The sequence below is a fragment of the Talpa occidentalis genome, unplaced genomic scaffold, assembly GCF_014898055.3.
Source record: "Talpa occidentalis isolate TD23 unplaced genomic scaffold, MPIMG_talOcc4v2.1, whole genome shotgun sequence".
Lineage (NCBI taxonomy): Eukaryota > Metazoa > Chordata > Mammalia > Eulipotyphla > Talpidae > Talpa > Talpa occidentalis.
In genome coordinates, this window is record NW_026555331.1 from 146,642,230 (window position 1) to 146,665,012 (window position 22,783).

General features: G+C 46.3%; 1 protein-coding gene across 3 annotated transcripts; it reads right to left on the reverse strand.

The window, feature by feature from the left end:
• Positions 1–255: 255 nt before the first annotated feature.
• MKRN1 (makorin ring finger protein 1) lies at positions 256–21,506 on the reverse strand. Of its 3 annotated transcripts, none has more exons than XM_037514430.2 (8): positions 21,177–21,506; positions 12,465–12,593; positions 6,739–6,965; positions 6,191–6,417; positions 3,795–4,009; positions 2,941–3,051; positions 2,271–2,409; positions 256–1,916 (listed from the first exon to the last, which is right to left on the reverse strand). In XM_037514430.2, exons 1-8 carry the CDS (start codon positions 21,344–21,346, stop codon positions 1,704–1,706), a joined length of 1,431 nt encoding a protein of 476 aa, XP_037370327.1. In that variant the 5' UTR covers positions 21,347–21,506; the 3' UTR covers positions 256–1,703. The 3 variants fall into 3 exon arrangements, with proteins under 3 accessions (XP_037370327.1, XP_054548705.1, XP_054548706.1); XM_054692730.1 differs by lacking the exon at positions 21,177–21,506 and adding an exon at positions 18,077–18,227; XM_054692731.1 differs by lacking the exon at positions 21,177–21,506 and adding an exon at positions 12,674–12,708.
• Between the last annotated feature and the right edge of the window lie 1,277 nt (positions 21,507–22,783).

Below are 22,783 nucleotides of genomic sequence, written 5' to 3' on the forward strand. Positions count from 1 at the left end.
GGGGCAGTCTTGCAAACCCTAGTATGGAAGGAATAGTTGGATGACCCCAGCTGATGGTTTCCCTCTGTATAGCAATCATTTCCCAGCAAGCTGGATGTCTTGAAATGGAGCCCCCCGCCCCCCCCCCATCCCCTCTCGATGCAAGGTTACCCAGACTACTTGAGGAACTGGTCAGCAGAGACAGGAGTCTGCCTGGGCACCTGCGCTCTTCAGGGCAGCTAGCCACACAAGACAGAGAGGCGGTTTACGGTTTTTATTGTTTTATTTGGGAAAAGTGCTTCTTACAAAAGGGCAGCTGCAAAATACAGAGACCTCTGCAACAATGACTTTTTTCTCCAAGTGGAAGAATGGGTGGGATCCAAGGGAGCAAAGCAGTAGGTGGACAAATCAGGAGCATCTCCAAGTTATTTTCAGGAGGAAACAGCAATAAAACGTAAAGCTAAACTTTCCCCATCAAGGGATCTAACGACTGAAATTTAGCTTGTCTCGTGGATGACCAACCCCCTGCCCACCTCAGTGGGAAAGCGTGACTCATTACTGCAAACCAATTACTCCACTACAAGGAACACCTGAGAACCTAGTTTTGCCTCACACCTGTCTACCTGCAACGCTCAGGGATGGAATGAGGCAAATAGCCACAAAAACAAACACACAAAAACCCAACAACAAAATCCTTCAAATAAGGACAAAAGGTTTCTCAAAAAGTGCCTGGGCTGGAAAGGCTGGGGGATCATGAGACAAACAACTGTATCCGCAACCCAGTTTGTGTCAATATATGGGATAACCAGAATCCACCGCTATGGCTAAGCCCATTTATGTATAGACAGACCGAGCTAGCACTGCTCTATGAACTACCAATGTACTGCTTTGTCCTTTAAGATCTATTGGCCACACTAGGCTGAAACCACTAAACCGAGTTTTACCACTAAGGCTAAGAACACTGCATCTAGGCAGGGGCAAGAGGCTCACCACACTCTTCACTCGCTCACCACGCCTGCCAGTCCGGAGGAGCGGACTTCCAGCTCTGCGCCGCCTTCAGGCCACCAGCTCGTGCTGTCTTTCACAACTTTTCCTATCATTTAACCTGGTAAAAAATCTCTCAACACATTCGCACCTGGTTCTGGTTACCCAGTAGTATTACTTGTGTGCAATTAAACAAGAGACCAAAACCACAGAACAAGTGCACAGGGTGGGGGGTTACAGGGAGAGGAACAGATATAAAAACACAGATGTGCAGATTTCACCAGAGACCTCCAGTAGCCACCTCTTCTGCCTGCAGCCGAAGGGGACTTGCCAGTCCAGAGCCTTGACCCATCACCCTACTACCCCAGAGCAGGGTCCACGCTGCTCCATATGAACCTGGGGTCCAACGTGAGTGTGGGATTCCAGAAGCACTACCCTCCTGTGTGAATCTGGTGGCAAACAGATGACGTGACAAACCTACACTAACTGTCTGACAGTTAAATTCGTGTTACAAAAACACTAACTTTAAGATTTATTTTTGTAACTTTTTTAAACAGAGAAAACAACACACTCCTTGGGGAAAGGTGAGGAATTGAGGAGACAGGCCCTGGGTAAAAATTATTACGACAGCACCTGGAGTTGATAGGCCTGCCTAGGAGAGAGCCACGGGCACTGCCACACCAGCACAGGGGACAGCCACTGTCGGGCTCGCGGCCCAGCTCGCACGCCACGCGAAGCTGCTATAGATCCAAGTCATAGAAATCTTCCAGCTCGTCGTGAAACAAGTCCCACTCGTCTTCAGAGTCTGTCAGGTCGTCGTCCCCACCTGCAGCCAAAAGCATAAGCAACATCTCGCCCAGCTCAAAGGTCACAACCTCTTCTTCATCGTTGTCAAAGGGGTTGCTGTTCTCTCTTTCCTCAATGAGCTCCCAGAAGTGGTTCCTTCGTTGGGCCTGTAAAAAACAAGGCCGTGATAGGGATGGCACTGTCGAGTGGTATCTTCTATCCTGCGGTTTCTAAGGCAAAAACGTCCAGCACACCAGGGGGCATGGCGAACAGACTTCTCATTAGGGTTTCCACTTTACCAATTCCTCCCCTCTGGTTACGCGACGGAAAGTTTAGTCTAGCGTCTTAAGCACCTACTTTTCCTTTCACATCCCTCCCAGGTTGCTGAGGCTCGGCTCTCCTCTAACACTCTAGTCTCGCTCCCAGACCTGAGCGTTCCTCTTCTCCTTCCCCTACCCCAATCTGCTCGGGGCTCAACTGCCAGCGTGGAATTCCCCTCCTTTAAAAAAAGTGAGAGTTACCCGGTATCTGCTTGATGTTCCCACTTTCTGTCTCTGTGGCTCCTCTCTACGGCCATCAGGGTACGCATGCTTGTAAAAACAGTTCCCTCCAAATGGGCAGCTCCCACGTCCTTCATCAAAATACCTGCACGCCTTGTTGCTGGAAAGGAAAATATCGCAACCCTTATTCACAGTGGATTTCAGATCTGTATCTGACTATCATCCAGGGTTTCTTTAAAACAAGGGTTAGAAACCAGTAGGTCTGTTTACAGCCCTCCCCAAGGTGTGCTCTACAACATGTGTGTGCTAACGCATGAGACACTAAGTGTTCACGTCTAAGCTGCTTGAACAGCTCTTAAAATCGCGGCTCCAGCAGAGAAATCTTCTAGAAAGCCCCCATGAGAATACAGGACAACTAGAACATGGGTTCAGAATAAAGAAGCCCATTCACTGGGCTCTACTGGCAATACACATTTCATTATAACACAGTCCCGTGGCATGCACCCCAAGGACTGTGTTATAGCAAGATACGTAACAGGTGCTGTGATCAGGACGGACAAAATAAACTGTACTGGGAAGTCAAAGAAAGGGTAGGAAGGAGGTAGGAGTATATAATGCAGCACTGTTCTTTTCAAAGTGAACCCAAGCCACGTTGGGATCTTAGCTTGAGAAAAGGCTGCAGTGCTCATACCTCATTGCCTCCTTGTATTTCTGAATGAGTTTCTGCTTCTCTTCTTTCTCCTCCACCCAGTACTCACTTGGAATGACAAAGTTAGATGTGATCCGGCATTCTGGGCAGGACCTGGGAAACAATGAACAGGCTGCAATGCAAATTCCCCGTCACAGGCCCACTCTTCAAGGACACACCCGGTGTGTCACCTCCAGATTTAGACTTAACTGGAAGGCATTTCCTGAAAGGGCTCCACACACTGCCACATAACTGACCATTTCTTCTGAGGTAAGGCAAACTCCTTTATAAATTCAACTCAAAGGCTAGCCAGTTCATTTAAAAAAAAAAAAAAAAAAAAAAAAAAACAAAAAACAAAAACAACAACAAAAGACATTTCACACAGACTCCTTTTTCTTTCGTTTAAATAAATTTATTTCTTGTAACTTTGCTCTGTTTAGATTATGTAGTTTTTGTTCAGTTATGAGAACAATCTTTAAAGGATGGTGGATTATTGGCTAGCTTAATGGATGGAATAGGAAAGTGGAAAATGTAAAACGTCAGGAAACATACATTCAGAGCTAGATAAATTTGTTCAGAGCCTAAACCGGCTAATCCATTAAACACAATCTCCTCAGAAAAAGCACGAAGATTCTAACTGATACATAGGGTTTCCTCGTTCAAATAAAAGTAGATAAACCAACTAACCTAGAAGCTAGCTGAAATACAAAGGAAAAAAATCCCAATTAGAAGAACACCCCAGTTTCAAGATAAAATACATGCATTTAAATGCGGTCCATCTGGTTGGAAGTTGGCACAAGATACTAAATTCTTCCCCAAAATAGAAAGCACAAACGTAGATTGGGGAGGAGTCTCACTTTATGATCTTGCTCTCAAATTGCTTAGCACTCCTCCACTTGCGAATACACTTCAGACAGTAGGTGTGGTTGCAGTTGGAAAGAATCCCAAAGCGGCGCTCACTGGGGTTGGCCTTCTCATAGACCACCTCCATGCAGATCCCACACACCATGTCCTTACTGCGCTGCACGGCGAACGAGAGCTCCATGTCCTTCTCATGGGCCTCGATGCAAGACTAGAAAAAGGGTGGAGAAGGGGAATAAAGTCACTGCACACAGAAAGGTTCAAATTTGACAGCACGTTCAGAAAATCCATTACTCAACTATAAAAAGTTAACACTCCCAATTTGATATTATATCAAAATAAATCACAAGTAAATACAAGTACATTGACATCTGGGGATTTTGTGCTGTTTATTATAAAGTCAAACAATGAGAAACCAACTTCAGGACCTGAAAAACTACCCAGTTTTTTTTCTATCCCATAGCTGACCCCCTTTGCTGTTATCCAGTACTGGTTTTCTACATGTAAATTTTAACTAGGATAAAGGCTCTAATTCACAACATGACAGAAAATAAGGATGAATAAAACCAACATTAGGTGACAATTATGTGCCAGGCATTAAATTATCATATTTTTTAACAAAAGCTTTATTGAGATAATTTCACACTGCGTAACTCACTTAGATGGTTCTTTTTCTATGCCCAGTTGTGCAAACATCACCATATTCAATTAGAGCATCATCCTTAAATCCCTCTCAAAGAAAACCCATACACTCAATAGACACTTCTTCCAAACCTTCCAGTCCCAGGCAACCACTAATCTGGACCTGTGTTAAAAAAATATTTCATAGGGCCTTCCTGGTGGCATGGTGGGGTTGAGCACCGTGCCGTGAAGCTGTCTCCAGCCTCTGCAGCATGGGTTTGATTCCCAACAGGCCAGGGAGATTCCCATATGGCGCGGCAGACCTCTCCTGCCTTGCCCGCTGCTCCCCTCAGCAGTGTCCTTGGTCTGTGTGCATGTTCAGCTACCCGCTCTGTCTCTGGTGAATCCTCTCACCCCCCTGTATCTCTGGTCTGCACCCCAGCTCTTGTATACATAAAATAATCTTTAAAAAGAAATATTAATTACACAATAGATAAATGCAAAAAAGCAAGTCCTCCATAATCCCACAAAACCCTATTTTCTTGTCTTTTCCCAAACCCTTAAATAATTCCTGCAGGCACAACTGCATCCCCACTTCACAGATGAAAGATTTGTGTGGATTTAACCTGCCTAAATTCATTCTGCCAATGTTATGAAATTAGGATTCAAATGTCTAATTTTAACCAAGTTTCACCTGCTCCAACCAAATTAAATTTTTAAAAAAGATTTATTTATTTATTTACACAAGCACTGGGTACAGTCAGAAGCACGGGAGGGTGAGAGAATTCACCAGAGCCAGAGCGGGAGAGGAGCAGGCAGAAGGACCGAAGTACACTGCTGAGGGGGAGCAGCGGGCGGCAGGAGAGGTCTGTGCGCCATGCGGGACCCTCCTCCAGTGACTGGGGAGCAAACCGGCGCCGCAGAGGCCGCGGGCAGCTTCGCAACCCAGCGCTCAACCACTGTGCCACCGGGGAGGCCCCCAAATTAATTTTTATTAATAGAAAATGATTACACACTAAAATTTCTCCAATAAATGTAAGCTTTGCAATACTTTATCTCAACAGAAAAGATCGCAGCGCAAAACAGCATGTCAGAGGCCCTTCTGTGCTGCTGGATGGAGTGCACTGTCACAGCCTCAGTGGGCCAAGTGCAGCAGCAATTCCTTTGCTAAGCAAAGCTACCACATGACTCAGAAACTCCACTTTTCAAGATAAATATAACAGGTCACAAAATCTTACACATGAATGTTTATGACATAAGCCAAATGTCCATCAACTAATAAATGGGAAATTAAAATATGGTATCGCCACATAATGGATTGAGTCATAAAAGGGAACTTTGTTATACTATGTGAACAGGCTAGCCTCAAAAGGCCATGTATTACATGATTCCACTCAGGAAATATGAGAACAGACAAACACATAGACAAAGCAGACTGGTTGTCACCAGGAAGGTAGAGTAATGGATCTAGTAAACAAAATATCCTAATATTAGAACAGGGTTTAATGGTTGCACAACTCTAAATATACTAAAGCCAAGGAGAGGTGCATCTCAGAGCAAAATAAAATGTATGGAGTGTGAACCTCAGGAATGGTTAGGTTCTGAAAGCCCCAGTTCTTTCATAAAGCATTCATTAAAGCAGCCCAGGAAGCAGCACACCTGTCTTAGTGATAATCATTCAATTCAGCAAATGTTCCCCTGAAATGAACCCACATGCTGTGACGGGTGACTACTGCTCCTCACATATTTGCACACATCTTCCCAGACTTACTTTTATGTGCTGGGATCTCTGAGCAGCATCCATTGGATGGAGGACCTGCAGCCCACACATGTCACAGGAGTCTCCGTGGAGATATACACAGTTCTCCCCATATCGGCATTCTCCCACTGCAGCATAGGGGCAAAGTTGCTTCTTTGTTTCCCCTGCTGGTTGCTCTTTCTCGGGTTCCTCCTTGGTCACTGAGCCCTGCAGGGGCGCTTCAGTGCAGGAAGGGGCCGCTGAAAATGGTTAAGAGGGTGGTAAAGGTCCAAAATGGATAAGGCAGATACAACTGTAATATAACTGTGAACCTAACTGAAAAGAACTTTGATTCATTAAACCTCAGTCTATACGGAACTACTGCATTTTTTTCTAATTCTGATACTTCCCAAAAGGAAGCTTGTAAAGTTTCTCATGTATTTGTTCCATTAATTGTACTCACTAAAGTCCTTTTCACTCCATCTCTAAATCTTAACACATTAAGAGGGAAATGTGAGACCTCAGGTAACTGAAGAGCTGACATAGTCTCTTAACTTGTTTTTATTCTTCAAAATACTCACTACGGCCACAGTAGGGCTGCCCAGGAACAAACTCAATGGCATTCACCCAGTCTTCTGAGCCTGCTCCTACAGTTGCAAAGTTTGAATTTCTTGACTCAGCCTCGCCCGTATTCATTTCAGCAACTGGTCCAACTACTGATGAGAGACTTGAAGCAGCAAGAGATGATTCTGCACTTAGATCTGCAGCAGTCGCTTCTTCCTGTTTCAATGGCTTGCTGTGTTCATATCTAGAAACGTTAAAAAGCCAATTACTGTCTAACGTAAGCCTCTGGGTGGAAATACAGATGTGTTCTAGATACTACCCTTGGTTTTTTTCAAACTACTGTGCATATGAATTACCTGGAAAATTGATAAAAGGCTGATGCCTAGCTTAAGTCTGGAGCAGAGCCCATGATTCACTAAACCAGTCCCCCCCAAGATGTCCATACTGTTGCTTCAGGGAATACACTTGGAGCAGCAAGGTTGTAAATCACCGTGCAGGAATCTTTAAAGAGTCAAATATTTTAGGCCCTGCAGGTCACAGTCAAGGTCTGTTTCTCTCACCCTCCCGCGCTTCTGACTGTACCCAGTGCATGTATAACCAAAACAAATAAATAAATAAAACATGCCTCTATTAAAAAAAAAAAAACAAACTAGGAACAGCGTAGCTGAATTTGGCTTAGAGATCAGTTTGCTCTGCCCCCTGTAGACTATTCACCCTTCAAAGTCCAATCTAATTTGTGGTTTCAGACAGTGGAAGCTCGACAGTTTCCACAGTAGCTACTAAAAGATAGATACTATGCAGTCAAAACTGACCTGGTTAAACTGAGCCAACTTTAATACTCAAATTCAACAAAAATGTGAAACATTTTACCAACGAACTACAATGCTCCTATTAAGATAGTATTTACAAAATATGCAACAAGTATTTTTTTGTTCCCATTCATTTACCTCATTGCTTCCCTTTCCAAATTTGCGCCATTTACCTTTCCTCCTTTATTTTCATCTACAGAAATTATCATGAAATCTCACCTCCAAACTGAGGAAAAAATTCCCCCTGCAAGAAGCAATGTTCTGCCTCAGAAAATTCCGTAATTCTTTGAGCATTTTATGCTGATTCATTCAAAGATGATAAGTCGTGTAACTAACCTAAGCTGTGCTAGAGCCTGTGCATGTACCTAGGGCTAGCTATTCTTGCAACCAGCAAGGCAATAGTAACCACAGTTTATCTGCATTACAGGTGTCTACACTTTTATCTAAGAAGGTAAAATTAAAGCCCCCCCCGCCTTGGCATATGGCAAACACAGGGCTGGTTCACCATTTTATAGTATTTCAAATCTTACTTCTACTTGTTAGCACTAGTAACCTACTCTATCCTGCAGTATAGACAACTGAGCACCCTGCTATCAGCACACGAAATACTCAATGCATTTTATTCCATATTAAGTGAAATTGTTGTAGAGCAACACTGATACAAAACGGGGTGCCTGACTGTGGGTCCTCACCCATGTGCTTAAAAGGACTTATCAATGCTCTACTGCAGGCACAAGCAAAAGGTTAATAAAAGGTTTATTTACAAGGGAAGGGGAAATGAGGAAATGTACAGCTCAGGGAGAAAAGTGGGGGACAAAGTTTTAAATGAGTCCTACCCGATCCGCTGATCAGGAATCCCAATGGTGCTCTGAGAGCTGGCCGCCAGCCAGGAGCCGTGAAGCCAGGAAGCGATCGCGAGAGACCCCAAGGCCCACGTGTTTGGTTTTTATAGCCAACCTGGCTGCCCAACTCCACCCTCAGGTCCCAGCCTCCTTCCCTTTGATGGTGATGGGATTTGCCTTTCCCAATGTCTTGATGGCTTTAGTCTGGAGTGGGGGTGGGGTCCACAAAGCCTGTATGGGATTAACTCAGGACATCCTTTCCCCCTAACAGAATCCAAAGCCCAAGAATAAATGTAACTCACAAATACAGTCCTTCACCTGGACCAGCTCCTGCTGAGAACTGTGAGCATGTTATCTTAGAGATGATGCAGATGTAATTGTTAAGTGGTGGTTCTAATTCTAAAACATGATCTAAAGTTGTTTTGTATACTACGGGAGCTGTTATACTAGACTTAAAAACTCAGCCCCTTGGTCCCTGCACTAGCTTCATGTAGCTATTACTTATACTGGACGCAAGGACAGCCATGTATTTCTGAAGTTCATTGCACAGCACTGCTTTGAAGTTTATTTTAGAGCCTTAATAAACCTTTGAAATCTAGCCTCAAACCCGTTCTTTGCAGATTAAGCCTCTAGTGGGCAGCCACTGAAGCACCAGTTCAATCCCTGGCCTGGGAGTTGACCCACATGGTGTAGCAGACCTTTCCTGCCTCACCTGTGGCTCCCCTCAGCAGTGTATTTCAGTCAGTCTGCCTGTTCTGTGCCCCACTGTCTCTGGTGAATCCTCTCACCCCCCCACACCTCTGGCCTGTGCCCCAGCTCTTGCATGCATAAATAAAAAAAAAAAACATTTAAAAAAAAACACAAAAACTTAAAAAAAAAAAGAAAATTTACAATAAAAGAATTATATCAGGGAGGAAATAGAGAATTCACATCTAGGGAAAACAGAAAAGCACATATATTCTCGAATAACCTAATCAGGTGAAGTAACTCCCCGCTTCGTGCGAAGCAGACCTATATAAATTTGCCAGTAATTACCAGAAAGTATATAATACAAAACACTACTAGTCTTCCATTTTGAAAGTGTTTACTAAGAAAATATAGCTAGTGAAGCAGGGAAGGTAAGTAACTATAGCCCTTGGGCCGAATCTAGCTAATGAAAAAAGGGTTTTGGCATTTTTAAATGGTTGAAGAGATCACTTTGTAACACAAAAGATTCTACTAAATTCAAGTTTGTGTCCCTAAATCAAGTTTTGATGACATATAATCACCTCTATTAGCTTAGTATTACCTGATGGTGGAAAAATTGAGAATGAAAGCACCACAAGACTAGAAAACATAGGTGGGGGTAGAGACGATTAACATAGTTGCTAAAATCAGCTCTAGAAAGGAAAATCTTTAAAGACTCCTTTAAGCAGGGACTGACTGCTATAGAAAGTATATCAGGAGGGGCAGACCAGAGGTGGGGATATGGAGATTGAGGGTCATTGTAGAAAAAGAAATCCACCTAGTCACACCCTAAAAGCAATTAATTTAACAAGATAATCCGGGAAGCAGAGCTCCCTGGTGGTTGGTGCAGCTATTAGGGGGAAAAATAACGGGGCTGCCCTATAACACAGCCTCTGCAGCGCTGGCTCAATCCTGGCTGAACTGGCTGGCAGAATCCCACATGGCGCTGCAGACCTCTCCCTTCTCACCTGCTGCTCCTCTCAGCAGTCTATTTCTTCAGTCTGCCTGTTCTGTTCCCTGCTGTCTTAAACTATTTATTGGACTCACAAAGTCCATTAGAGTGGCTGTTATTAAATTTGCCCTATAATTATCAGAGAATCACTAATCAGTCAGCAAATTTTAAACAATTAAGTATTGCAAGGCAACAAAGAAATAGCTTTTCTTTCATATCTGGCAAAGAAAACCTTGACAATTTCCCCTCCCTTTAATACTGTGACTGCACAAGATGTCTTTAGTTTGAGTATTGTTTCTCCTTTTCTGCCAAATTGAAGTGGGAAAAAAAAAAGCAAAAACCAAAATGACTAATAAACTCCCGATTATCAGGGGATCCCTTTCTGAGCTACAATCACACGAAGGGGATTCCTTTTCTCTATCCCTTTATAGGTATCCTAATAAAATAGGTGCGGGATGACTGTATTAATTACCAGTCAATTCCAGTCTTTTTAAATCAAACCATTTGAACCCAGCACAACAAAATCTTGAATAGCAAAACTATAACTGGCTATGGTACTGCCCAATTATTACCTAGCATGATGGTTTAAAACACGTCAAAAGCTCTTAACACGCCTTGCTTCAAAAAGGTGGAGCTCAATCTCTCCCTTGAACATGGGCTAGGACTTGGTGACGTGACTGCAGTAAGCAAGAGTAAAGTGGAAGTGTCTGTGTAACCAAGCTTAGGTCACAACAGGCATTGTGGCTTCATCTGTTGCCGATGCTGAGGAAAGGTTTTAAGTGTGAAAACACCATGGCAGTCCCAGGGAAAAGGCCACATGGTGAGGAACTATGTCTCCTATTGTTACAGGGCAACCCCAATGTGAAAGGAGTTGGCTAAGCCGGGATCTTCACCCACGGGCTTAAAAGGGCACACACACAAAAAGGGGAAATGAAGAGAGGAGTATCCCAGGGAGAAAGATAAATTGGTGAATGTGCCCTACCGGTTCCGCTGAGCTGGGACCCCAAGAGCACCCAGCAGGCTGGTGGAAACCAAGGACCCAAGTCCCACATATCTGGTTATGTACCCAGCCTGGCTGCTTAATTCTGCCCTTGGTTCCCAGCATCCTCCCTTCAGTGGCGAAGGCATTGTGTGATTTGCAGTCCTTGGATCTCTGGCCCGGGGTCCATGAAACCGTTGGTGGAAAACATTCAGAGCCTCCTTCCCCAACACTGAGTTAACTGTCCAGACCTGCCAAGACTTCAGAGAGCAGACCTAGAAAAACCTTTAGAGCAATCTAAGCCACTCAGATAAACGTTCAGTTTTCAAGCCTTTAGATTTTCCAAGTTATTTGTGAATGCCAAGAGGTAGTTAGCATCTAAATATTTGAGTTGGGAAGATAAAAAACTATCCAATTTCTAAGCAGAATGCACTGCTGCTCAAATTGCCCTTTAACATAACTATGCCAATTCAAGGACTGATGATAGTGCAGAGCAAAAATTTACCACCCCAAAATGCGTCTGACAAAGGTTTATTTTATAGGCAAGGCTGAGAAAGCTGGGTAGAGTTCAGCCTTTACAGCATAGTTATTTACATACATAAGGAAGCTCTCCAAGGCAGCTTTGGAAGACCCCATCTTTTCAAAGGCAGAACTTAGATCTGCATAGCAGCACAGTCCCTTTGTTTACTGTGGCTTCCCAGGTAACTTCCCCTCAATGACCTTCCCCACTCCCTCTAAATTCCTTTGTCTTTAGAAGGTCATTCATGATGGTGTCTGAGCCACGTGGGTATCACCACTGTATTTTTCTAGGCTTTTCCTCTTATCAATGCCTGATATTTGTTTATCTACCAGCCTACAAGAACCCAGGGAGTTTGGGGTGACTTTCTTTGGCTCCTATCATAGAAATTAATAACTAATCCCTCTTGGTCTTCAAACATTCTGAAATGTCCTAGTATCTACGACATTCCTGAAACAATTTCCCTAAATCTTAGCTTATAATTTGCCCTGCAAACTCAGGGGTTCTGTAATGGTTTAGCCATAATGCCAAATGACTAAGCTCTCCTTCACTATAATTCACTTATTAACAAAGCATGATGGAAACAAGCCCTATTCGGTCAATTATATACCTCATTCTTGGTTTTGAAAAGGAAATGGCATACACAAACCTGCTTTCACCACACCCTGCCCCTAGATTTGCAAAAGCTGCAATAAATGAGCTTGTAAATCATCCTAAATTTAATGCTGGAAGAGCAAACTCCTTTTTTAAATCTAATATTACCTCTGAGAATTTTCTATCGGTAAATTAACATTATTAAACAAAAACTTCCAAAACACTAGTCTTTATTATTTATGAAGCCATCACATATTCTACTCTTTTTCTCCCAACCTCTTCCAGTCCTCCCCCAAGCAAAACTACTTGTAAACAAATCCTTACCTGCAGCGGTCTCCGTAAATACAGTATCCTCGCTGAAAATACTTGCACACTACACCATACGGGCTGTCAGAAAGGTCGTGCGAGTAGCGACAGTTATCTCCTTCCTTACAAACCCCATGCATGAAGTACCTGTGAGGCAAAGAACCACAAAGTTGGATTAAAAAAGACTAAAGCCAACATTCACAGAAATTGTGACCTACATTTCCTACCAGTTATATATTGGTACCATATACTAACAACAGACCCTATCGTGTTAACAACAGGCCCAAAAGGAAGTCTTCAGGTCAAGTCCCTGAATTTAAGACTAACCTAAGGCAGTTTCAGCCCCTCCCAAAGGTGGAAATTTAAACCAATCAATTGGAGTTTCCGGATCTGCAAAGAGTGAGGTAATCTGCATAAGACCCCCCTCCCTTCCTGCAGGGAAAAAGACTGCTTGAAAGAATCTTTTCTTTTGCTAATAACCTTGTTCGACCCTATTTCTGACTAAAAAAAAAAAAAAAAAAATAACCCCACCATTTTGTAAAACTGATGATGTATCTTTGACTTGCTCTATGGCGTGCTGCAGATTCACGAATTGCTTAATAAATTAATTTGAATATTGTTTTTTAACAATACAAAAAAAGCAGAACTAGACCCACAGGACCAAGAAGGCCTCCCCTGTGGCACAGAGGAAGGCTGCGTACAGATATAGGTGGCAATTTAAACTTTTGAGGTTCTCATTAAGTCTGACCTCTATTCTCATTTTACAGTCTAAAGGAGATAGTCTGTTTTCCACTAACGTTAGCCATAAGGGCAGTTCTCGCTGTAAAAAAAAAAAAAAATCAAAGATAAAGAAGCAAGAATCAACTGGTTGGACTATTGTTATGTTTCACTTTTTTTAAACACCACATGTGAAAATACAAGTAAAAACAGAGACGAAGGAATCATTTTATGTCCTCGGAAGAGCAGACTCATTCCTCTGCCTTAAACGACTAAGTGCATAGCCATTTCCAATGCGGAGGAGGCTACACAGGCTGCCCACAAATGCACTTTGACTTGTGGATCGCCTTAAGCTCAATCAAGGTCTAAAAGATTCAGGAGGAACCTTCGACCTTCCCCTTACTGCCTCAAAGAGTTTCGATAGAGGACCTGTTCCAGGAAGGGTGCCCTCACCACAGATAACTAAGGGTAATAACCAGGCAGCGGGGGACCTAGCAAGATCTGTGGTTCAAAATTCATGTTCAGGTCCCACTGTTTCTGCTGTATCAGCAAGCATTTGCTCTCACCATTTGCTCTTCCTCTCTTCTGTGAATTGTCTTCCTTTCCTGTGAGGTCCCCAAGGACCCTCCTCCCATCCTAGCTCAAGATGGCAGATAAAACCCAACTAACTGCCTGTGAGGGAGCCCCAGTCTTTGTGGGGTTCTCGTGGCATTAAATATGTTTTCCCCTTAAATCTGTCTTATATGACTTTAATTATTACATCAGTCAAATAACATAGAAGCACAGAAGGAAAAGTTTCGTCCCCTACACCAAAAACCAGGTAGGTATCAGGGTGTGAGTCAGCAGTTTTTAAGTAGACCAAAGCCAGTATTTAACCAGAAATGCAAATGTGGACCCTTATCTCAGACCTGGGGGGAGGAGTATGGGGCACGCTGCAATCTGTTTTTCTACTAGTAATCGTGTGGGGATTAGGGAAGTGATAAAGTTGTAAGCAACCCTAATCTTGTAGAGGATGTAGAAATTGGGCCTCCCCGGTGGCGCAGCGGTTGAGCGCTGGGTTGCGAAGCTGCCCGCGGCCTCTGCGGCGCAGGTTCGATCCCCGGCTGCTCCCCGGCCACCTGAGGAGGGTCCCACATGGCGCGCAGACCTCTCCTGCCGCCCGCTGCTCCCCTCAGCAGTGTACTTCGGTCCTTCTGCCTGCTCTGCTCCCCGCTCTGGCTCTGGTGAATTCTCTCACCCTCCCGCGCTTCTGACTGTACCCAGTGCATGTATAAACAAAAACAAGCAAACAAATAAAATAAATAAATAAATAAATAAAAAAAAAAAAAAAAAAAGAAATAGCATCACCCCTTCCATCCTCTCCTCACTAACTTCCTTCAGGGCTCCTTTTTTTTTTTTTTTTTTACCTCTGGTGGTTTCCTAGTCAGTCTCTGTCTCTCTTGTCTCTCTCAAAGATTTATTTATTTATTTATTTATTTGTGCACAGAAGAACTGAGCTGTAGGCCAGAGGTGAGGGGCAATGGGTGAGAGGATGCACCAGAGACACAGCGGGGAACAGAACAGGCAGAGCTATTAAAATACACTGCTGAGGGGAGCAGCAGGCAAGACAGGAGAGGTCTGTTGCACCAGGTGGGTTAGCTCCCAGTCTGGTGACTGAACCCAGGCCCCAGGGATGACAGCACTGAGATTTAGCCCCCAGGCCAAGAGGGAGAGCCTAGGCTCTTCTCTTAAGCATGGTTATGAAGACTTAATTTTGGTAAACCACAACTCCCCAAATATACACCGAAGTAAACAGTACGGAAAAAGTGCCCATTTAGGGGTTGTGAATGTGGCTGACCTTGTAGGGGGCACTGCTATAACCAAGCATGTCACACGATTACCTAGAAAGTAAACAGAATAGCTCTAAGTATATTCCACTTGCCCACAGATTTGAGCATACTCATATTTGCCTAAGGAACCTTGAAGATGGCGGCCCCCATTGACACAAAGGTTTCATACAGAGAGTACTAGGAAGTGATGTTTCCTTGGGACAACAGACAACATGGAAAGAAAGTATATACTGTCTTGGTGGAAAAGCTGCAATTATATCAGGATCCTAAAGTACTCCAATTATGATCCATAACAAAATATAAAAACACAGTAGGAAGTCATGTTATAATTATAATTTACCTAATTTCAGCTGTTACTAGGTTGAACTTAATCTAACTCAGATTTGAACTTTAAGTAGGGCTTCATTCTGCAAACTCTGAAACTGTCTAAGACATATATATACCCTACACCAATAGATGATTTCATAAATGATTACACTGTAATCACCATTACAGCACAAACATGCTTCAAAGTATCTATAAAAGCAGCCACAGTTGACAGCTTTGAAATCAGTGTCACTGTTTGGATACAGTTGTTTACTGTTCTCTCATTCTCACATTTTGAACTAAAAAGGTATTTCTTTGGTGTCAGTTTGACCTCAAAGATACAAACATTGATGGTTTTAGTCCTGATCAAGTATCTACCTAGACATCTCAAGCCTGATAGCCACGCAGCTCTTAAATCTCAGGCACAATATTTGAGATTTTAGGTTTTGTCCTTAAATCCTACTTTGTGCTTTGCTCTCACTCATTCAGTGGTGGCCCTTGGATTTATGATGCTCTGCATTCTATCTGATCATGTCTGACCCACCCCACGAAAAATCATGTATGCCCTGAATCATAACACCTGACATTGCTAACTTGAACCTTGTTTCCACAACCATTTGCTTGAAAGAGCTTCCCTCCCTAACACCTGCACTGTCACCTTCAGCATGACACTCTCCCTCAGGTCTTTGCAACACCCACACCGCTATCACCTTATGAGTAAAAACTGTTCTCTAGAATCCAAAACGAATACAAATAGACTGGCTGCCCTAGGCTGGCCGTGGCACTGGCCTATTAGCACTTTTTGCCCTAGAGCGTAATACAGCACTGTGACCAAGAGTCAAGAGAACATGGACAAAAATTTGGGGGTGGGGGGAGATGGGGCTGGACAGCTAAGGAACTGACGCATTGGATTGAAATGTAGTAATACTACATCAAACTGCCATCCAGGGAGCCTGCCTTGGCCAGCTGATTACATCTGCATTAAGACACTTCTGTTGATCCCAACTTTCAGGGCCGGCGGTGAACACAGCCACCACCCAGCCACCACAATCAGGCTGCATCAGAAGTACAGTGGTTGGCTCTAAGCAGTACTAAAGAGCACGGGCTCAGAATTAGAAAGCTTGGATTCCAGCTCTGTCACTAGCTTTGTGACAAAGTAAGCTATTTCATCTGTTTCACCACCCTTTTATATGTAAAAACTGAAAAAAACAGTAACAGTAATAAAGGTCTGCATGTGCGAAGTCACTGTGCAGTGTCTCTGCTGCCATTCTAGGCCGTTCTCACAGCTCTCCTTCCACACCTCTGGGTGCCTGTCAAACCAGACCTTGGCCACGTCTGTTTCTGACCATGTGTTTAAGAGGGAGATGAACAAATCAGTCAAGAGTAAGGCAACCAGTAAGGCAAAAGACAAACCACAAGGAAATTTTCCACCATAGGAGCAGGTTAGCCCAGAGAAGATAAAGTCTCCACCTTTCCCAGCACTGTTCCTGACACAGAGACTACACGCAGGAAAGTATCACATACCGGCTCAACGTCAGGACTGAGAAAGGGAACTACCCAGCAATGAAATATATTCCTGAGCCCCAGAACCAACTATCATCCCTGAAGGAATTCAAGTAGACACAAAATCACCTGATACTACAGAATCAACAGAAACACTAGAATAAAAGTTCTAATTAGTTACTGCCAAATACCAAGAATTATTTAACACGGTTTTTTGGTATGCATGGCCTGGGTTTTTGGATTGTTTTACTTGCCTTTGTCTCTCAGTGATGCTCACACTGTTGGCAAACCCAGAACTACAAACCCTCCTCAGTGAAATCCCTTCTCGCCAGTTCATCTAACAAGAGGGCACGTTAGTATACGTAACAGACACAAAGAGGCAACCCTCTCTCAATGACTTCTCCCCAAAACAAAACCAATAAAAAAGTGCTTTTGTTTTTCAGTGCCAGTGCCTAAAAGCCACCATCCTCATTCACCTTGATACCACCACCCGGTGAACTATCTTCAGTGAAAGGCCAGGCTGTATGATTTCGAAAGTTCCTTCCACCTTGAACATTTATGACTCCAAGCAGACAGCTGACCGGAGCCTCACTGCTGTACTGCTTGGAAACCTAAGCAGGGTCATCAACGTACATTACAAGGAACCAGTAACAGCCTACAAGGGTACAAGAGAACCAAATACTGCCAAGAAAACCGTCAACAAGAAAACACAGAGAGGGGCTCCCTGGTGGCGCAAGGGGTAAAGCACCACACTATGAAGCAACCTGCAGCCTCTGCAGCACGAACTGGATCCCCCAGCTGGCCAGGGAGCAACTCATATGACACAGCAGACCTCTCCTGTCTCACCCGCAGCTCCCCTCAGCAGTGTATTTCAGTCAGTCTGTCTGTTCTGCTCCCCACTCTGTCTCTGCTGAATCCTCTCACCGCCCCCACCCCCAACCACACCAACTCTTCTATGCATAAATAAATAAATCTTTTTTTTTTTTGTGGGACCCTCGCCAGCGGCCGGGGAACGAACCAGGGGCGGTCCTAAAATAAATCTTTTTTTAAAAAGAGAAAGAACACTAAATAGCTTGCAAGTCGTACTATTTTACGATGGAAATCGCAGCACTTGCATGAAGAATTTCTGGAAAGAGTCCCTTCATTTTCAAGTTCTATTAACTACACTTCAAGTTTGAAATACCAAAATGAAAAAATACCTTGAGATTTGCATATTATTTCAAGCGCCAGAACACTCATCTACATTGTAGAAGTAGTGCCTAAATTCAAAATTACCGTTTGTGTATTATAACTCTTCTTGAGGTATTGTTTAGCTCCACACACTCAGAGAAAGAGAAGCAACAGCATTTCTCTTTCATAGCCATTTCTCTAGTAAAAGGTGTGAAAACCAGCCTGGTGGGGGCAGCATAACACAGTTTCTTGGGAAAAGCACACTTAGGTTACAGGTTTTCCTCTAAGCAGCTGAAATAAAACACAATGAAATAGAATTTTGAGAGAAATATTAAGAAAATAGTATCCAATAAGAAAATACAGGCGGGCCTCCCTGATGGCTCAGCGGTTGAGCGCTGGGTTGCAAAGCTGCCCGCAGCCTCTGCGGCTCCGGGTTCTATCCCCGGCTGCTCCCCGGCCACCGGAGGAGGGTCCCACATGGCGCGCAGACCTATCCTGCCGCCCCCTGCTCCCCTCAGCAGTGTACTTCGGTCCTTCTGCCTGCTCTGCTCCCTGCTCTGGCTCTGGTGAGTTCTCTCACCCTCCCGTGCTTCTGACTGTACCCAGTGCATGTATAAACAAAAAACAAACAAACAAACAAATAAATAAAACATGCCTCTATTAAAAAAAAAAAAGAAAATACAGGCAACTCAGCAATTAAAAAAAATCCATCATCCAAGCAACTCCACTAAGATCACACCCTATGTGAAGAAAACAGCCTTCACACATTCCTAGTTATGAGGGGGAAATAGGCACAAACACCAGAATACACCCCTGTCTTGAATTCCCATCCAAAGGAGGTTTCGCTATTAACACCTTGAAAATATTTATTTATAGTAAAGACCATTTCTGCATTCCTTACATCTAGCACTACGTCTCTAGGTGCATTCATCTTCCATTAAGTCCTCTGTTTCTGAATACCTGCAAGCACTAGGAGTCACACAAGCACATACTAATGTAGTAGGGTTAGGTGCAGGTTATCAACATCAATTCAGGCATTTACTAAATATATCGGAGCCGAGTAAAGCCCTACATTTACAATGATAACCACAATAGGGCTCCTGTTCTCAGAATAAATGAAAACATCATACTTGATATTCTCTATTCCAAGGAAAAATTTTAAAAAATAGATCATGAGGGCCTCCCTGGTGGTGCAAGGGGGTAAGATGCAACCTATGAAGCTGTCTGCAGCCTCAGCAGCACCAATTCGAACCCTGACCGACCAGGGAGCAACTCAAATGGTGCAGGAGACCTCTCCTGACTCGCCGGCTGCTCCCCTCAGCAGTGTATTTCCTCAGTCTGCCTGTTCTGTTTCCCGCTCTGTCTCTGGTGAATCCTCCCACCCCTTGCACCTCTGGCCTGTACCCCAGCTCTTGTATGCATAAATAATCTTTAAAAAAAAAAGATCATGAAAATAGTATTGAGTATTAAAACTCAAGACATAGCAACTGGCACTTTTTAAGATAACTTCCTGAGGCAAAAACTAGACAAATCTATATAAAAACAAAACAAACCCCTCCACAATGAAAGCCTGTATCTTTTATATAATCCTTTTTCAAACTATTAGATTATTCAGCTATGTAATTTCTTAAATACATAAATCAATTAATTCGAGGCAAACAACTCCCTCTGGTCTAGGAACAATCAAGGAGATTTCATTAACTCAAAGATCCTAAAGGAAAGCAAAGAGGAAGGATTAGTCTGGTAAGCTGTTTTGAGTTCTGATATTTGTGTGGACTAGAAAAGGGGAAACAGTACCCACCAGAAGAGAAAGTAAGTAGGAAATGACAGTGACGTCTCTGCAGAGATGTATTTAGGCTCAAGTTGCAGAGACATAGGATGCTAATGAGACGACTGTAGAAATGTCAGATTTGACGCCAGACTAGCCTCTCCCGAGACTGCAGACGGTGGGGACACTGAGGCATGTGTAGGATAGTTCTTAAGGAGCTCACATAATTCAAGGAAGATTATTTGCAGTATATGCAGGCAGGCTACAAAGTTCAGGAATTTAACCTTCAGGTTACAAGAGCGCTTTTATTTTGAAAGATTCAAAATACAAACCAACCGCAGCACTGCAGAGAAGAGGATCCCAGGTCCCTGGAGCAGGATTGTTAAATTGTCCTCCCCTGCTGTATCGCACTCGATCCCATTCTTAGGATCTACAAATGACTGATCTACCTAAAAGAGCTTTCATGCTTTCTCCACCTCCATTCCGGAAAATAAATTTAATGAAGCTTATTACTCATTTAGGCGTATTATGCCTGAAATGGCTCATAGGAGCAGCCCGAGCAAGCGCCGATCTCGCTGTTACCACGAGGGCCCTGCGGTCCGCACACCGGGACTATTTTTGCGTCTTTACAAATATGAACCACCCGACTCAGGTGAGAGCCGGCGCTCCAGCTGCATTTCCCCCCAACCTACAGAAAAGCAAAAGCCGGTCGCCAACGGACGGCTTCTTAACCCCCAGCGGGCCGTCCAGGTCCACGCCCGACCTTCCCCGGACCCTGCGGCCGCGTCCACCCGCGAGCGCCCGCGGGGCCGCCGGCCACGACTCGCCGCATTTCTCGGCACGTTCTCCCCGGACCCCCGGGCCCCCCCCCCGCCCCGGCTCCCGCGGGGACCGCGGCCCCGGGGACCCCCGCGCGCCGGCGGCCGGCGCGCCCGGGAGACCCCGCGGCGGGCGGGGAGGGGCAGCCGTGGCCCCGGGCCGGAGCCGACCTCCGCGCGGCCCTCGGGCCGGAGACAAAGCTCGGGGCCGCCGCGACAGACATACAAAGAGGCAGCGGCGGAGAGCGACCCTCGGGGGGGGGAGGGGAGGGAGAGGGGAGGGGAGGGGAGGGAGGGCCGGAGGCGGGGCGGGGGCCGCGGGGAGACGTTACGAACGGATGACAGCGCGGCCGCCGGGCCCGGCTCCCCGCCCGCCCTCCGAGCCCGCGGGCCGCGCCGGGGCAGGGGCGCCCGGCCCGGCGACCTCCGCTGCGCGCCCGCCGCCCGGGCCGGGAGGGCGGCGGGGGCGGCCCCGAGCGCGCGCCCGGCGAGGCCGGCGGGGGTTGGCGCGGGCGGGCGGGCGGGGAGGCCGCGGGCCCCGCCAAACGCCGGCGCCGGCCCCGCCGCCCGGCCCGGCCCGCCCGCCCCCCGCGGCCGCGGCCCCGCCCGCCGCGCTCACCTGCAGGTGACCTGCTTGGTCCAGCAGCCGCCGCCGCCGGCCCCCCCGGCCCCCGCGCCCGCGGGCGGGGACGCGGCCGTGGGGCTCGGGGAGGGGGAGGCCGCCGCCGCCGCTGCCGCTCCGGCTCCTGATGTTGTGGCTGTTGTTCCGGGAGCCGCAGCCTCCGCCATTACTGTTTATCCCACACGGCAGGGGCGCCGGAACTTCCGGGATCACATAGTTCCGGCCCGGCGGCGGGAGGAGGCGGCCGGCAGGGCGGGCGGAGGGCGGAGGGGGGACCGCGGCGCCCGCTCGCCGCCCGCTCGCCGCCCGCGTCGCGTCGCCCAGCGCGGCCGCCGCGCACGCTGCGGGGCCGCCCGCGCCGGCCCGCCCCCGCGCCCGCTGATTGGCGGACGGGCCGCCGGCGCAGGGGGTGGGGCCGGCGCGGCTCCGCCCCGCCCCGCCCCCCGCGACTCCCGGGCGGCGCAGACCCGGGGGCGCACCTCCTGGGGGGGTGCGGGGCGCCGGGGAGCGGGGCTTGAACCCCGGTGTTCCCGTTTTCTGGTTCCACTAGAAGTTACTCGCGCTGTGAACCTGAGCGCCGTCCCCAGCGGTCCCTGAGCCTCTCCTCTCGGGTGGGAATGAGAATCGGCGCTGCCTCCCAGGGCTGCCGCAAGAAAGGGTTACGCGGGGCCTCTGGGCGGCGCAGGGGTTAAAGGCTCAGCGCTGTCAATCGCCGGCCACTGCGGCATGCAAGCGTTCGCTTCCAGGCCAGGGAGCTAACTCAAGTTCGATCCCAGGCCAGGGAGCTAACCCAAGTTCGATCCCAGGCCAGGGAGCTAACCCACCTGGCGCAGCAGAGCTCACCCACCTGGCAGAGCTCACCCCACTGGTGCAGCAGAGCTAACCCCCCTGGAGCAGCAGAGCTAATCCGCCTGGCACAGCAGAGCTCACCCCACTGGTGCAGCAGAGCTAACCCCCTGGCACAGCACAGCTGACCCCCCTGGCCCAGCAGACTTCTCCTATCTCACCCTCTGCTCCCCTCAGCAGTGTATTTCAATCTGCCTGTTCTGCTCCCCACTCTGCTCTGGTGAATCCTCTCACCCCCCCTACACCTCTCATCTCCACACACATCTATCACCCTCCCCACACCTATTACCCACACCTCTCACCCTCCCCCCCAACACACCTCTGGCCTACACCCCAGTTCTTGTATGCATAAATAAATAAAACAAATGTAAAAAAAAGGAAAGGCTCACATAATATGTGTGACAATCACTGAGCTTAGTGCCCGGTACACAGTAAACACTTAAAAAGTTCTCATTCCTCTACCCCAGCAGGAATAATGTGGTGCTTGAGCAAAGGTTCTGCCGTCAGCTGGTCTCTCTTATCTCGGGCTTCTCCCTTCCGAAGCTATGTGCTCTATCTCCTAGTGCTCCTGCTTTCTCCATCCATATCATCATCATGTTGTTATTATTATTTTTTGAAAATGATGACAGTACCTACCCCAGAGGTGGTTGTGAAAATTAAATCAAATTGCACGTAAAACCCTTAGCAGGCACTTCATACTACAGTTTTGATGATGAATAACAAAAGGTATCTGGAATATCCCAGCTCCTAAGAGTCAT

Bases quoted from the DNA above. Each gene is read 5' to 3' on its own strand.
- MKRN1 (XM_037514430.2), bottom strand. From the start codon at position 21,346: ATGGCGGAGGCTGCGGCTCCCGGAACAACAGCCACAACATCAGGAGCC. The intron at 3,052-3,794 runs GTGAGACTCCTC...ATTGTTTCCCAG, and splicing joins TTTGAGAGCAAGATCATAAA to GTCCTGCCCAGAATGCCGGA. The intron at 2,410-2,940 runs GTATGAGCACTG...TTTCCTTTCCAG, and splicing joins AAATACAAGGAGGCAATGAG to CAACAAGGCGTGCAGGTATT.